Genomic DNA, 16,787 nt, shown 5'->3' on the forward strand with positions numbered 1-16,787 from the left:
TTTACTGTTCTATTCTGAATTTGAGTTTGACACTCCTGTACCAGTCCCAGAAATATTTTAAATGAACTATATGTGGAAATTCTCTATTTGACTTCAGTGTTTTCAAAGTTAAATTTATGCACATTTCAAAATCAGGTATCCATCTTATTTTCTGTTAGACGTAGACATCTTGTAACTATATTACTTGCCTAATTTTGTTGAAACAATACTGCCACTTTTCATGGAGGAAGATATTGTTATATATATAGTGATTTTAGACCATTTTTCAAAAGTCTTCTCAAACAGCATTAATGGGATTATAATATGTAACTGAGAAAAACAGAAATTGTGACAATATTGTGCAGAAATTAGTTACTTCCATTGAACAAAGGACAGCTTAGAGCTAGTGTCCTGGGGTAACAAAGCCGTATTTGATTATGTTGGTTAAACTCTGTTGGATAAGGCAGGACAATGGGTTTGGAGATGTAGGAAGAGTTTTAATTATAAGGAAGGTGGGTAAAAAAAAGTGTTTACTTTCGTGTGACTCCTAAATTATGTCAGACAATTTAATTCATCAGAACTCTAATTCTTTCAGTATTTTGGCTAACCTAGGCTTTATTACATATGAAAAATATGTAAAATTGATTAGAATTATCGTTCACATGAATTAGGTGAAGAGACTGCTATTGGACTGGAAACTGGACAAGTACGATACAACTTATTTTTGCCCCAAACTGAGCTATGGTAACTTCACTTGAAATGTATATGAGGGCTGGGCGTGATGGCGCATGCCTGTAATCCCAGCACTTTGGGAGGCTGAGGGGTGCGAGAATCACTCGAGTCCAGGAGTTCAAGACCAGCCTGGACAACATAGTGAGCCCTTGTCTCTAAAAAGATTAAAAAGTTAGTGAAGAATGGTGGTGTGCACCTGTAGTCCTAGCTACTCAGGAGGCTGATGTGGGAAGATTGCTTGAGCCCGGTAGGTTGAGGCAGCAGTGAGCCGTGATTCTGCCACAGCACTCCAGTCTTAGCGGCAGAGTAAGACCCTATCTCAAAATAAAATAAAATAAAATAAAAAGAAAAATGTATGTGAGACAACAATGACTAAAGTTTTGAAAGAAAATATTGAATTGGTGGCATAAATTTATATTCTGGTTCCCTAAACAACCGTATGAACAAGTGCTACCTTGGTCTTTATAAATTAAAAAAAATAAATTTCCTTTTTTTTCCCCTTTCCATTTTCCCGTATCTGAAATGATTTCATGGTATTTCTGCCTTCAGCTGACTGAATAATTGTCTTGATTTCTAGAGAGCAAAGACTACCTTGGGGGGACGTTCACTGTTTGTTAAAGTTGACTGTTTCTGAATCCATGTGAAGACAGTGTAAGCAAATATATTTAGGGTTATAGGCCTTCACTCCCCACCCTGTGATTTGAAATGTACCTATGGGCATTTCAGAGTCCCAGCATGTAGTAAACACTAGGCAAGCTCTCCCACCTCAGTGGGTTGCTGAGGGGGCATGTTGCCCACAGGGATTGTTCAGCTCCAGGACTGCATCTTTCAGATTGTTCTCTCTAGAAATAGCTTTATTGAGTTTTAATCCCTATTTTTTTTTTTTTTAGTATTTTACAGGTTCTATAATTAGAGACACATTTCTTGATAGGAACTCATCATCAGAGCCCAGAACATAAACCACAGACTTTTGGTTGCTTTGCTCTTTCACATTGCGATACAGAGAGGTGCAGCAATCAAGAGTAAGAGATACGTTTGAGCACAAATGTTGGAGAAAATTAAAAGATAAAGCCTTTTTCACAGTTGCTGATTTGTATATCAGATCAAGATCAGCTTGCCTGAAAAGCAGAAATGATGAGTAGCCCCCTTCATACTTCAGACTTGACTTAGCTGACCCATTGCTTTATGTAGTTGGAATTTTTTATATGATTGCTGCTAGAAAGCACCCTTTAAGTTTCCTAAGAGGTCCTAGGAACAGGATGTCTGCCTGCTCCTGGGTCTTCCATTTACTCACTAGTTATAATATGATAATATATGATAATAATAACAGCTAAAGCTTACTGATTGGTTACTGTGCCAAATACTATGCTAAATATTTCACATCAATTATTTTGTTTCATCCTTACTTGAACATGTAATTTAATCTTGCTGAACCTCAAATTTTTGTCATCTAAGAAATGTGTCATGATTTGTTCACTACTCAATGTGGGTGTGAAAATTAAATTTGGTAAAATATATAAAAGTTCTCTGAAAATGATAAAGCACTAAGATTGGGAGTAAAGTCTGATGGTGAAACTGAGTAAATTTAGCCCATTAAACTACATCCTTATCCTTTGGAAATGCAGTCTAAAAGCTGAGTGTTAGACTGAGTCATAGTATCCCTCTGCTCAACGACCAAAAACAATTTTACAAGTATACCTAATACTTCTTTTTTATTGCAGTAAAATATATGTAATATAATATTTATTATTTTAGCCATTTGTAAGTATATAACTCAGTGGCATTAATATATTTTCAATATCATATAACCAACACCACAATCCATACCCAAAACTTTTTCATCATACCCAACAAAAATGCTGTAGCCATTAAATAACTCTCTCTATCCCTCTACCCTTAGTCTCTGGTAATCTCTATTCTATTATCTTTCTCTGTGAATTTCCCTATTGTAGGTACTTCATATAATTGGAATAATACAATATTTATCTATCTATATCTGGCTTATTTCGGTAAGCATAGCATTTCAAGGTCCATCCATATTGTAGCATATGTTAAAATATTATTTTATTGCTGAATAATATTCCATTGTGTATATATACCATATTTTGTTTATCTGTTCATCTGTTGATAGGCACTTAGTTTGTTTCTGCCTTTTGGCTATTATGAATAATACTTCTATGAACATGGTTATAGAAATGTTTGTTAGAGTCCCCACTTTCAGTCCTTTCGGATATATACCTGTGAATTGAATTAATGGATCACATGAAGTTCTATGGCTACTGTTTTCCACAGTAGCCATGCCATTTTATATTCCCACCAGAAATGTAAGGGGATTCCAATGTCTTCACATTCTTGCTAACACTTGTTATTTTCAATTAAATTTTTTTATTATTATCCCAGTAGGTGTGAAGTGGTATCTCATTGCGGTTTTGATTTACATTTGCTTAATGATTGATGATGCTGATCATCTTTTCATGTGCTTATTGGCCATTTGGATATCTCCTGTGGAAAACTGTCTATTTAAGTAGTTTGCCCATTTTTGAGTTGGGATTTTTGTTGTTGAGTTTCAGTTCTTTGTGTACTGTGGATATTAATACCTTATCAGATACATGATTTGCAAATATTTTCTCCCATTCTGTAATTTGTCTTTTGGCATTCTTAATAGTATCTTTAATACACTAAAGTTCTTAATTTTGATAGAGTCCAATTTATCCATTTTTCCCATTGGTGCCTGTGGTTTTGATGTTATATCAATGAAATCATTGCCAAATTCAATGTCATAAAGATTTATCACTATGTTTTCTTCCAAGGGTTTTATTTTTTTAGCTTCTAAGTTTATGTCTTTGATCCATGTCTTTGATCCATTTGAGTTGACTTTTGTATATTGTGTAAGGTGGAAGCTTTTTCTGTTGTTTTACATCTTTTGCACGTGGATGTCCAATTTTCCCCACACCATTTGTTGATAAGACTATCCCTTCCCCCGTTCAATGGTTTTTGCACCTTTGTCAAAAATCAATTGACTATATGTGTAAAGGTTTTAATTTTGAGCTTTCTATTATATTTCATTGGTAGATATATATATACACACACAGATATATATGCATATCTCTTTCTCTCTCTCTCCTTATGCCAGTACCATCCTGTTTTAATTGCCGTAGCTTTGTGGTAAAATATGAACTGTGAGCTTTCCAACTTTCTTCTTCTTTTTCAAGATTGTTTTAGTTATTGGGACCTCTTGTAATTCCATATTAATTTGTGAATTGGCTTTTCCATTTCTGTGAAATAAGTTGTTGTAATTTTGATAGGGATTGCTTTGAATCTGCAGGTTGCTTTGGGTAGTATTGCCATCTTAACAGTGTTAAATCTTCCTACCCATGAGCACAGATGCTTTTCCATTTATTTATGTCATCTTTAATTTCTTTCAAAAATGTTTTATAGTTTTCAATGTACAAATCTTTCACCTCCTTGGTTAGATTTATCTCTAAGTGTTTAGTTCTTTTTAATACTTTTGTAAATGAAATTGTTTTCTTAATTTTCTTTTGGGTTGTTTGTTGCTGATGTTTAGAAACACAGCTGATATTTGTGTGTTAAGCTTATACTCTGCAACTTTGCTGAATTTATTAACTCTGGTAGCTTTCTCAGGGATTCTTTGGGATTTTCTATATATAGGATTGTGTCATTTGCAAATACAAATAGTTTTACCTCTCCCTTACCAATTTGGATACATTTTATTTCTTTTTCTTGTCTAATAGCAGTGGCTAGCACTTCCACTAAAGGTTGAATAGCAGCAGTGAAAGTGAGCATTATTGTCTTGTTCTGGATCTTAAGGCGAAAGCTTTCAGTCTTTCACCCTTGAATATGATGTTAGTTGTGGATGTTTGTTTGTTTGTTTGTTTAACAAGCAGGGTCTAGCTCTGTTGTTCAGGCTGGAATTAAGAGGTATGATCATAGTTCACTGAGGCTTTGAACTCCTGGGTTCAAGCAATCTTTCTACCTCAGCCTCCCAAGTAGCTGGGACTATAGGCACGTGCCACCACACTTGGCCAGCTGTAGGCTTTTTATAAATAGGTTTCATCATGCCAAGGTCTTTTTCCTCTATTACTAGTTTTCTAAGAATTTTTATGATGGAATATTAGATTTTTGTCAGATGCCTATTCTGTGTCAATTGAGATGATCATGTTGGTTTTTTTCCCCTTTGTTCTGTTAATGTAATGCTTGACACTGATTTGATCCCTTGCATTCTTGGGATAAATTCCACTTTGCCTTGGTAAGTAATTCTTTTAATATGCCATTGGATTTGTTTTGCTAATACTTTGTTGAGGATTTTTATATCTATATTTATATGAGATAGTGGACTGTAACTTTCTTTTCCTGTGATATCCTTATCTGGTTTTGGTATCAAGATAATGTTAGCCTTATAAAATGAATTAGAAGTGTTCCTTCCTCTTCATTTTTTTTTGTAAGAGTTTGATAAGGATTGGTATTAATTTTTCTTTAAACATTTGGCAGAATCCATTGGTAAAGCCATCTAGGTCAGGGCGTTTCCTTATTGAGCGGTCTTTGATTATTGATTCACTGTCTGTACTTGTTATAGGTCTGTTGAGGTTTCCTATTGCTTCTTGAGTTGGGTAATTTGCATGTTTTAAGGAATTTGTCCATTTCTTCTAGGTGTTGAATTGGTTAATGTATAATTGTTATGACTGTGTAATTATTCAGGGCTTCTTTTTAATTTCTTTGTTTTAGTTAGCATTTATTGAGCACCATTTATTTTCCAAGATACTCCCCAACCTGTGTATGTGTGTGTGTGTAATCTCATTTAATTTTCATAACAGCTCTTAGATATAAGTGGTAACAAATGGTATCATCTCTGTTTTATTAAAAGAAAATAAGAAATTGATACTCAAAAAAGCTAACTTTTCCAAGAGTTCCACATCTAGAAATAGTGGAGATAGAATTCAGACTGAAGTTCTCTGATATGATACTTCATACTCTTGGGGCCTTTGTCTCAAGAAAATCTGATCTTAAGAAAATCTGATCTTTTGCAGTGAATAAAATTTGTTTTTTACATGTGGTGCTATGCAAACGAAATCTTGTAAAGCCACTCATTTCTGTCTCTTCCAGAGTATTTCAAAGCAGAGATATGAACTGCTATTGTAATACTTGATTATTTAAATATAGATCTACTTAGAATCAAAGCATTACTGAGGTTCTTCAGAAAAGCACCCTAATTTTTAAATCAGAGTGTTGGGGTCCAGGAAGAAAATATGTTCAGCTGTGTAAGCTAACCTAGTTTTTTAAAGGTCAATAATTTTAACTGTGTTCTCCTCTGTACATGGAGGCTATATCACTGATGAGCTGTCATGAAGGCATGAACTTTGAAGGTTTATTTTTTTATTTTTTATTTTTATTGTGTTATTTTTATTTTTTTTCATTTTTTTAATTTCAATAGTGGTGATTTCTGAGATTTTGGCGCACCCATCACCCAAGCAGTGTACACTGTACCCAATGTGTAGTCTGTTATACCTCGCCATCCCCCAGCCTTTCCCCCAATCCCCAAAGTTCAATGTATCATTCTTATGCCTTTGCATTCCTCATAGCTTAACTTTCACATGTGAGTGAGAATACGATGTTTGGTTTTCCATTTCTGAGTTACTACACTTAGAATAATAGTCTCCAATTCCATCCAGGTTTCTGTGAATGCCGTTATTTCATTCCCTTTTATGGCTGAGTACTATTCCATGGTGTGTGTGTGTGTGTGTGTGTGTGTGTGTATATATATTTATATAAAATATCCATGTGTTAATTGATGAGCATTTGGGCTGCTTCCATATTTTTGCGATTGTAAAAATTTTGCTGCTATAAGCATGCATGTGCAAGTATCTTTTTCATGTAATGACTTCTTTTCCTCTGGGTAGATACCTAGTAGTGGGATTGCTGGATCAAACAGTAAGTCTACTTTTAGTTCTTTAAGGACTCTTCACTGTCTTTTTCATAGTGTTTGTACTAGTTTACATTCCCACCAATAGTGTAAAAGTGTTCCCTTTTCACCACATCCATGCCAATATCATTATTTATTGATTATTTTTTAGTATGACCATTCTTGTAGGAGTGAGGTGGTATTGCATTGTGGTTTTGATTTGCACTTCCCTGACAATTAGTGATGCTGAGCGTTTTTTAAAGTATGATCATTGGCCATTTGTTTATCTTCCTTTGAGAATTGTCTATTCATGTCCTTAACCCAGTTTTTAATGGGATTTTTTTTTGTTTTTGTTTTGTTTTGTTGTTTTTTTGTTTGTTTGTTTTTGCTGATTTGTTTGAGCTCTTTGTAGATTCTGGATATTAGTTCTTTGTTGGATATGTAGATTGTGAAGATTCTCTCCCACTCTGTCAGTTGTCTGTTAACTCTGCTGATTATTTCTTTTGTTGTGCAGAAGCTTTTTAGTTTAATTAAGTCGCATCTATTTATCTTTGCTTTTGTTGCATTTGCTTTTGGGTTCTTGGTCATGAATTCTTTGCCTACAATGTCTAGAAGGGTTTTTTCCAATGTTATCTTCTAGAATCTTTATGATTTCAGGTCTTAGATTTAAGTATTTGATCCATCTTGAGCTGAATTTTTTATAAGGTGAGAGATGGGGATCCAGATTCATTCTTCTACATAAGGCTTGCCAATTATCCCAGCATCATTTGTTGAATTGGGTGTCTTTCCCCATTTTATGCTTTTGTCTGCTTTGTTGAAGATCAGTTGTAAGTATTTGGCTTTATTTCTGGGTTCTCTATTCTGTTCCGTTGGTCTATGTGCCTATTTTCACACCAATACCATGCTGTTTTGGTGACTATGGCCTTATAGTATAGTTTGCAGTCAGGTAATGTGATGCCTCCAGATTTGTTCTTTTTGCTTAGGATGGCCTTGGCTATGCAGGCTCGTTTTGGCTTCATATATATTTTAGGATTCTTTTTACTAGTTCTTTGAAGAATGATGGTGGTATTTTTATGGGAACCACATTGAATTTGTAGATTGCTTTTGGCAGTATAGTCATTTTTAAAATATTGATCCTACCCAACCATGAACATGGAATGTTTCCATTTGTTTACATCATCTATGATTTCTTTCAGCAGTGTTTTGTAGTTTTCCTTGTAGAGTTCTTTGGTTAGGTATATTCCTAAGTATTTTATTTTATTTTATTGCAGCTATTGTGAAAGGGGTTGAATTCTTGATTTGATTCTCAGCGTGGTCACTATTGGTGTATAGCAGAGCTACTAAGTTGTGTACATTAATTTTGTATCCTGAAACTTTGCTGAATTCATTTACCAGTTATAGGAGCTTTTTGGATGAGTCTTTAGGACTTCCTAGGTATACAATCATATCATGAGCAAACAGCGACACTTTGACTTCCTCTTTACTGATTTGGAGCCCCTATTTTCTTTCTGTTGTCTGATTGCTCTTCCTAGGACTTCCAGTACTATGTTGAATGGAAGTGGTTAAAGTGGGCATCCTTGTCCTGTTCCAGTTCTTAGGGAGAATGCTTTCAACTCTTCCTCATTCACTATAATGTTCGCTGTGGGTTTGTTGTAGATGGCTTTTATTACTTTAAGGTATGTCCTTTCTATGCTAATTTTGCTAAGGGTTTTAATCACCAAGGGATGTTGGGATTTTGTTAAATGCTTTTTCTGCATCTGTTGAGATGATCATGTGAGTTTTGTTTTTAATTCTGTTTATGTGGTGTATCATGTTTATTGATTTACATATGTTAAGCCATCCCTGCATCCCTAGTATGAAACTGAAGATTTTTAAAATCGATCTTATGTAATGGGGATGAATTTACATGAGTTCATTCACACTCACTTATTTAATTGCCATTGTGACAAATTTCACAGATTTTCAGATGATTGGTTAAGGGTTTAGATGCAACTGTGAAATAAGTGAAAAAAGTAAGGTTGAGCCTTGATTCTTAGCTTTCTTAAAGGTAGAAAAAACACTGCAGATGATCTTAGAAGAAATTCTGAGGTCAAGACTCTTTTCATCATTGATCTATTCTTTGATGAGTACAGAAGGAGAAATTTAGCAGGAGAAATAACAACATAGTGATCTCAGCAATATATATTATAATCCTTGCTAATTTTTTCATTTCTCCTCAGGACAAATTGAAACTTTTGTTTTATTTTTAGAATTCTAAATGTGTCACCTATTACCTGCTAACATTTACTGCAGTGTGGTTTCGCATAAAGACAAATTCAGATTTATGGCATTCCCTCGGAGTATAGAGGAATTGTAATATTTTGCTATACCAAATGCATGCATCCAGGCAAGATCTATGCTAAGTGGTATGTTCAAGTTTGCAACAGTGGTTGTGATTCAAATGTGTTCATATTATAACAAGAATGGCTGTAGCTCATAAAGGTGGGCTCTACAGTTGTTTGGCAATTTATTATCATTTATGTTGCTAGCACATAATAATTTTTGAGTTAGTTAGGGATGTGTAACATATTTTTCTCCTGTTTTGGAGGCTGGGAAATGAGGTATGAGACTGAATTCCTACTTTGGGGCAGTTATTGAAGAATCTGTTGAGTCCTGTCTTCTAGTTCTGTTTTTTTTTTTGTTTGTTTCTTTTATTGTTGTTTTTTGTTTTTGTTTTTGTTTTTCCTCTCTCTACTCCTTCCAAACTTTCTAAATCATTTCTTCAATGTGTTAATGTCTGAAGTTACTATCTCAGGATACTGCAACTATCCAAGTCCTTTGTCTTTCTGAAGAATGAAAGTAAATTGACAGACTTTTACTCATGGGATTTTTGGCTATTTTTAAAAGGTAGACTTTATATCTGAATTATTCAAATTAAAAGTATTCTTGCAGGAGGTAGCCTGAATCTAATGGGTTGTAGGTTCTTAGTACAAACACCCCTTCTCCTGCCATTAAGTTTTACTAATTTTCTGCTTCATGTCAGTTTCTATGAAAATTTAAGAATTTATTTTCTCTCATTTAGGGACTCTTGCTGTTTTGATTCCAAAGGAATGCTGCCTATTCTGACAAGTGAAACTAATGTTAAGCAAATTTTCCATAAGTTTTAAATCCTACTTTGCCTTTGTTCTGTACTCTTAAGATAAAAGCCATCAGTTGAAATATTTACAAAGCTGGAAAACTGGATTTACAGAATAGAATGGACATTATTTTTCAAATTGGTTTTTGAAAGTTGTCTTCTTACACTAGAGGTAGCAAGGGCCAGATTACAGTAGGACATAAAGCCAACCAGTTTCAACAAGCTTCCCCTTCCATGTACAAATTTTAAAAGAATGGGTCCTCATGAAAGCATTTCAAATCCAGAGACAAATTTGAAAAAAATTGCTACAACATGTTGACTGATTCCTTGCCAAGTCAGGCGCTGAGAACTTTTTCTTGATTGACTTACACAGAGAATTAGAGCCGCATAGGGGAAACGTGTAACTTTGTTATTAAAAAAACTAAACTTTACAATACCCTTAAATCCCTCTCCCTCTTAAATTTTTCTTTTCTACTTGTAATCCCCCTCTTCCTCTGCCTCATCTTTTACCCCTCCTGCCTTTTCCTTGTTCTCTTTCTTCTAATCATTCTGTTATATACTCTGTTGCTCTAATGTATTCATTTTTACTTTTAATGTTGAAACAATGATATGTTATGGAGAAATAGCTTTCTAAAGATTATATTCAGATATACAGATTCAAAGAAGGATAAAAGTTAAAAATGTTTTTAAAATATGCCTGTCAGCAGTGGAAAGAAAGCTGTTTGTAGCCAGCAGGTGAGCTGGAAAGTACTGTAGGGTGTGGTAGAGATAGTAATAAATTAACTGGCAAGCCAAAAACTGTAAAAAAAAAAAAAAAAAAAAAGCTATTTCATAGCATAGAAGCATGACAGCTATGAAAAAAGGTGTGCCCCAGGGAATTCTTTTAGAGTATGATTTTTTTTTAATATGTTTGACATGAAAAATGTTTTAGTACAAATAAAGCAACTGGTATTAAACTTACAGGGAGGGTGGTTGTGGTTTAGAGTTAGTATGAATAATGCATGATATTTAAAGAAAGAATGGCTCTAAAATGTTCCAGGAGGCAGTCCATGTCAATGGTTAGAGTGGTGATTTTTTTCCCCTATTTTTGAAGCATCATTAATTCAGCATCGTTTTGTGATTTTTTAAAACTTGTATCTACCAAAGAATTACTATTTGACTTAGATTAGGATATTCTTCCTTCAGATAATTTAGTTTAAATATCAAGAAGATCAGTAGAATTATTTAAGCATAAAGTGACAGTCATTTACTATAAAAAATAATTTGGCCTAGTTATCTTTTTTAAAAAGCCCATATAGTACTGCAAACCAAAATCAACCTCATGGAAGGAGAAAAACAAGATCAGATATTTTGAACATTACTCCGTAGGAGACCAGCACAATATAATGTTAGTGAATGCATTGTAGCAGCGCTCCATATGCAATCAGAAGCCAATTGTTACTGGACTGTGTACAAGCACACACTGTGCTCAATGGTCTGATGAGGTATTATGGATATGATGCAAAGAGACTGTGTAGATTAGAAGCTAACAATTTGTTAAAAGTGAAAGCAACTTAACATTTACTTTGGGCCAGCTGAGTAGCATTTCATATGGCAAGCAGGCTGAGTTCCCAGGAACCAGAGTCACCAGGAAAGCTCCAGGTGTTAGTGTCCATACCCCCTACCCCCCAAAAAAGTTTTCTTGCTTTCGAGTTGACTACCTTTATTACTGAGATTCTTTCTAGTCTGTCTATTCATTATTACATTCAGCTTTCAGCGTGGAAAGTTCATGCAAAACAGCATGATTATTATAAATGTCAAAAATGTGTGGAGGAACAGGCTATTAAAATATAGCCTAGAGATAGATAGTACGTAACACTGACTTTAAATAAGTAGCTGAAGCCAAAGTGATACTCCATTAAATCACTGATATTGTGAAATTTATCCACACGTACTAATTTTTATTTCAGTTACCACCATCATGATATGTTCCTCCTTACTTTATTTTAGCTCTTCAGGTTACTGCACACAGTTCTTAGGTCACAGAAGGTACTTCCATGTCCCTTTTTAGGAATGATCTGGAGTTAGAAACACATTAAGATATGGCATTCATCTTTGCTGAACCATACTCAATCTTTACCAGGCGTTTAGTACAGATATTCCATGTAAAATGTGTGGTTATTTAATCAAAGCATCATCAAAATATGTCTGATAAGTGCTTAGTATGCATGATTCTTTACTAGGATCCACTAGTTCAGTACCAGAGGTTAATCCAGACAAACATGGTTTCTACACTTAGGGGGATATCAGACATTTCACAGAATACTGGAAGATAAGATTAGCTGTCCTCTTGGTCCTATCATATTGAAGAGGTTGTGTTTTTTAATTTTTAAACTTTTTTAATAAATAAAGTTTAGAATTATGGGCAGTCAATAGCTCAGAGCCCTTTTTGGACTCTAATACTCTGCCTTGCCTACCAAGCCAAAACTTTTTGTTGTTCTAATATAAAAGCCTCAATGCTTTCCCAGTGTATTGAGTGTCAGCCTGGCTTTAAGATATTTTTTTTACTCTTAAAAAATGATGTATTACAAGATTCGTAATGGAGCGAACATGCTTGAATTGCACATTTAATTTTTTTAACATCACATTCATGTTTTGCCAGTTTGCCTACCAGCTATCTGTTAACAAAAAGTTCCAAGGCATCACTGCAAGTCTGTGCCCAACTAAGCCTTTTGTTTCTGCAGATGTTTGGGCTTAGAGCAATGTTGTAAAGCTCAGGCAATCCAAGGACCATGTTTGTACTTGTCTGCCGCAATTCCCTGTGCATTGTCTAAACCTGTATGCATTGTTCTTTCCGACAGGTGATAACTACCCCGTACAGTTCATTCCATCAACAATGGCAGCTGCTGCTGCTTCTGGACTCAGCCCTTTACAGCTCCAGGTAAGTGCCAGAAGAAAAAAATGTGGGATATGAGCCAGTACTTTAGTGGAAAACTGCTAACCAGCTGTATGCTAAATAATGGCCTGAATGTTAAATAATTTTTTAAGCATAGCCCAGAAGGATTAACACCTTATGTGCTTACCATAATGCAAATAGAAGAGAAAACTGCCAGTTTCAATATTTTTAAAGGAAAAAAATCACATTATGACTTAATACTATGTATTCTCTATCAGATGAGTGAATAGTTTTACAATTTCAATGGCTAGTTGTTACTGCATACACGTTAGGTTTTTCCTTGTCAGTTTTTCATCTGTGTCTCCACTTATGTCCAGATTAGCTTTTACATATAAAAATTGAAACAAAAAATGATGTTGGATATTTTCTCCTTCTTGTAGCTCATAAAATAAGGGATTGTTATTCTCAAATTACATGATAATTATTTTGTAAATTGTGAATGCATTGCTCCTTAATATGTGTATCCTCATCCTTTCTAGGGTCAAAAGTCAGGGCATGGTGTCTTATAAATTTTGCATTGGTGTTTCTTATTTATAAAGCTAAACTTGGGGGGAAAGTGTTTTGGAAACTGATTGAAAAATCATTTACACCTTATCTTCTTCACAGTAAAGTGAGTTTGGAATAGGAATAGGTGGTCATTATATCCTTCTACTACTACCACTTGAATGGGAGGTTGACTTGGAATATGAATGTTTATTTGTATTAATAAAAACAAAAAGCTGAGATCATTAAAATAAGTCAAACATTCAGTATATGGATAGTTAGAGAATATAAGATAATCAACAACTTGATTTCAATATAGTAGAAAGTTTTATTAAAGATAGTTTTCATTCGTAAAATATACTGTAATTATTTTTTTGAGTTTTCTTAAATAATCTACAAAATAGCATCTGGTGAAGCATTTTTATTTTCATGTTGCTAATCTCTATGTGACTTGAACATAAAAAGTGTACAACTATTGTCCCATGAAAAAACATCATTTTGAATGTTTCCAATTGGATCTACAAATAAAGAATTTTTGCAACACTTTCAGAAATTTTGTCATGAGTCATGATCCAGGAAGTCATAAAGATGTAACCCATTAAGGGCTGTGTAGCAGAGCTAGAAATTTTGCCTAAGAGTAGCAGCAACCTCACCTCTCTTGCAAACCTTCACCTTTCACACTACTAATACTGAAACCTACTATAGTTGGTGCAAGTCTAAAAAGAACCCTCACTATTATAAACCTAATTTATTTCTTCTTTTCCTATAGCTGTGCTATTGAGTATCTTCTTGAGTCAGAGGCAGAAACAAGAAATTAGTGCCACTGTTTGATACTATAACCAAATTTCTGTAAAAGAAAGAAACTGAGTCTTAAACTTTCTACTTTCTATTTTTGATGTGGTCAATACCCTGGATTTAGAAACATGTATTCTGTTTCATGAGTTCTGACAGTATGTTTTGTCTTTTTTTTTTTTTTTTCTGAATATGCTACTAAACAGAAGGGTCATGTCTCCCACCCACAAATTAACCCAAGGCTAAAGGGCCTAAGTGACCGTTTTGGCAGGAATTTGGACACCTTTGAACATGGTGGTGGCCACTCTTACAACCACAAACAGATTGAGGTATGAATGCTTCCATTGGTGCTTCGTTGGGCTGGGGACTGGATTGTTCAGTCATACTCTTGGCTTTTTTTTAAAAAAAAAATGTGGCAAACACTCAACCTAAACACTAAACTTAATCTTTCCCTTTTTCTCATTCCTAAGGAGGCTCTTGTTTTGCTCGTTTTCTTTCAGAGAATAAAGCAAATCCCAAAGCAATGCCCCTGAATTAAGGTTGTTCTTTGCCATATCTATTCAGGCAAAAGCTTTACATTTTAAGTGTCTTCAAAACCATCTTTCTCTCCTCACTCTTTTATCTTTTCTTATGTATAGTGTTGTATAGTATTTTTTTAAAATACTTAAACATTAAAAAATTATTTGACCGTAGAATAACTCTGTAAATTTGATCAAATATAATTCTGCTTGTATAGATAAAACAGCTGAGGTTTGGAGAGGTCAAGTTATTTAACCAAGGCTATAAAATATTCATTGAGTCAAGGTCATTGCCCAGGATTTCTAATTCTACATACTCAGTTTTCTCAGAATGAAGTAGGGGTCGGTGCCTCGGCCTGGATGGTTGCTTTTTCCCAGACAAACTTCTGCAGTATTCTTTTCACATTTCACCTTCCAGTAGAGTCCTTTGTTGTTTTGTTGGGATATTCTTACCACTTGAGAGAAGATGGCTTATGAAAACCAAGACCTTTTCTTCTACAGGAACCCAGTCCTCCTCTCTTCAATTTCATGCTTAATTCCCTTTTCTGCATCACTGGGGTTCCTCACTGGGACTATCATATTGGAGAATTTCCAGCTACCTGTTGAATTTTTAAAAAGTGGATACAGTTTACCTCAAACTGAAACACTTTAATTCTCTGGGTTAGATATAATAGAAAATTTTATGTTCTAACCTAGGATGGGAAACTCAATCCAAAAATGAAAATAATTGCATCTAGCAAGATGTACATTTAGATTTTGATGGCCCTGCTGGTCTGTATAGCTCAAACACTATGTAGTCAATAAAAGGTCCCTTTGACATTACCTTTTCTGCTGCTTGTGAATTTACCTTTTTGAAAAATGATAGGGAATGATTACTCCTAAGAAGACGGAAGAGACGAGACCAAAGACCCCCTTGGAAGTAGCCTAAGGTAGAATTCTAGAGCTTGTTAACTGCCTCCCTCTTTTCTTTTGCTTTGACATAAGAGGTAGACAGGGGTTTCCACTCAGACATAATTAGACACAGACTATCAGAGTATCTCCTGTCTTCTATACAGACAAAAGAAATTTCTAAGGCTGTCTTTTGGCTGTAGAGTGAGTACCATATTTCTAGGCATTCTGACAATCTACTATGCCTAGGAGAGCTAAAAAGAGATGACTGGACATTAGGAACAAGTTTATATGTGTGATGACAATTAGCAAGCTTACCTACTTAGGACAGTGATCTTGAGAAGCTTTTAAATGCCTGGAAGAATGAGAAATCAGGTAGCCTTGGCTCAAACTGAAGACTTCCTGTCCTGCTGGACTTTTCTGTTTCCTCTCCTGGTGGACTTTTCTTTCTCTCCTGTTGGACTTTCCTGTTGGACTTTTTTGTTGGATTTTCTGTTGAGGTGTTGTGTTCTATCCCATCAATCTTCCCTTAGCCAGGTTTCTACCCAGTCTTTTCTTTTGCTTAATTTTTCACTTAGATCGGCTTCTTTCCCACCCCCCACTCCCAACCCCCACACCATCACTGATCCCTGATGTATCAAATCTGGCTTCTGTTGGGTTTCTGGAAACCATGATGTCATACATATGAGTGCCAGAGCTGTGTAGTGCCCTAGTGATGCTGATCTAGAAGCACAACATATGTCACGTGTCTGTCACTTTAATTAGGCTAAACAAGGAAACTATTAATTCAAGAGCCTTCATAGCTTTGCAGTTTAAATTTGGATGCTTTGATAGTTTCCTCAGTTTTTATTTACTCTTGCTGTGTTCTATTGCCTCCTATTTTTGCAGCTTTTTCCTGCACGTCAGGAAACCTTTGATCTATTTGCTTATGTGGACACTGGTTAGAAAAGATTAACCTTGTTTAAAAGGCAGGTTTCCCAAACTTTCCTAGTATGAGTGTAGCATGTTTATTGGGACTTCCGTGAATAGCATAGTAGACACCCATATCTAAGCTGCTAGATAGTAACATTTTAAATCTTGAGCAAGGGTAGAGGGATATTTTAATAATATATTGGTTTATTGCTATTAAAATCTGCTTTCTTTTCTAGCTAGGGTCTTCTCCCCTCCTTTGACAAGCTAAAATGTCACAGTTCTGTCAACAAACATGATCATGATAAAGTATTGCTACTTAGAAAACATTACAACAATATTAACTGGTTTTATTTCTAAACAGAGATTCTTAGGAGGAAAAGCTTTTAACACATATACACCCCCACCCCACTGCATGCGTTACTCAGAACTGGTGCTCTCTACTTCATGTTACAGTTAATTTGTCCTGCAAAGGTTGTCATTTCTAAAATTAATTAGGCTGGGTAAATCTTAACAACA

General features: G+C 34.9%; 1 protein-coding gene across 5 annotated transcripts in view; it reads left to right on the top strand.

The window, feature by feature from the left end:
* SOX6 (SRY (sex determining region Y)-box 6) overlaps positions 1-16,787 on the top strand; it is a 532,017-nt gene that overhangs the window by 388,605 nt on the left and 126,625 nt on the right. For 3 of the 5 annotated variants that reach the window (XM_011999550.1, XM_011999548.1, XM_011999549.1), the window contains exons 8-9: positions 12,584-12,663; positions 14,160-14,282. In XM_011999550.1, the coding sequence (XP_011854940.1) occupies positions 12,584-12,663; positions 14,160-14,282 (203 nt within the window). The remainder of the gene's footprint in view (positions 1-12,583; positions 12,664-14,159; positions 14,283-16,787) is intronic. The other 2 variants (XM_011999552.1, XM_011999551.1) reach the window with 1 other exon arrangement.

This window comes from Mandrillus leucophaeus, unplaced genomic scaffold, assembly GCF_000951045.1.
Source record: "Mandrillus leucophaeus isolate KB7577 unplaced genomic scaffold, Mleu.le_1.0 Scaffold599, whole genome shotgun sequence".
Taxonomy (NCBI): domain Eukaryota; kingdom Metazoa; phylum Chordata; class Mammalia; order Primates; family Cercopithecidae; genus Mandrillus; species Mandrillus leucophaeus.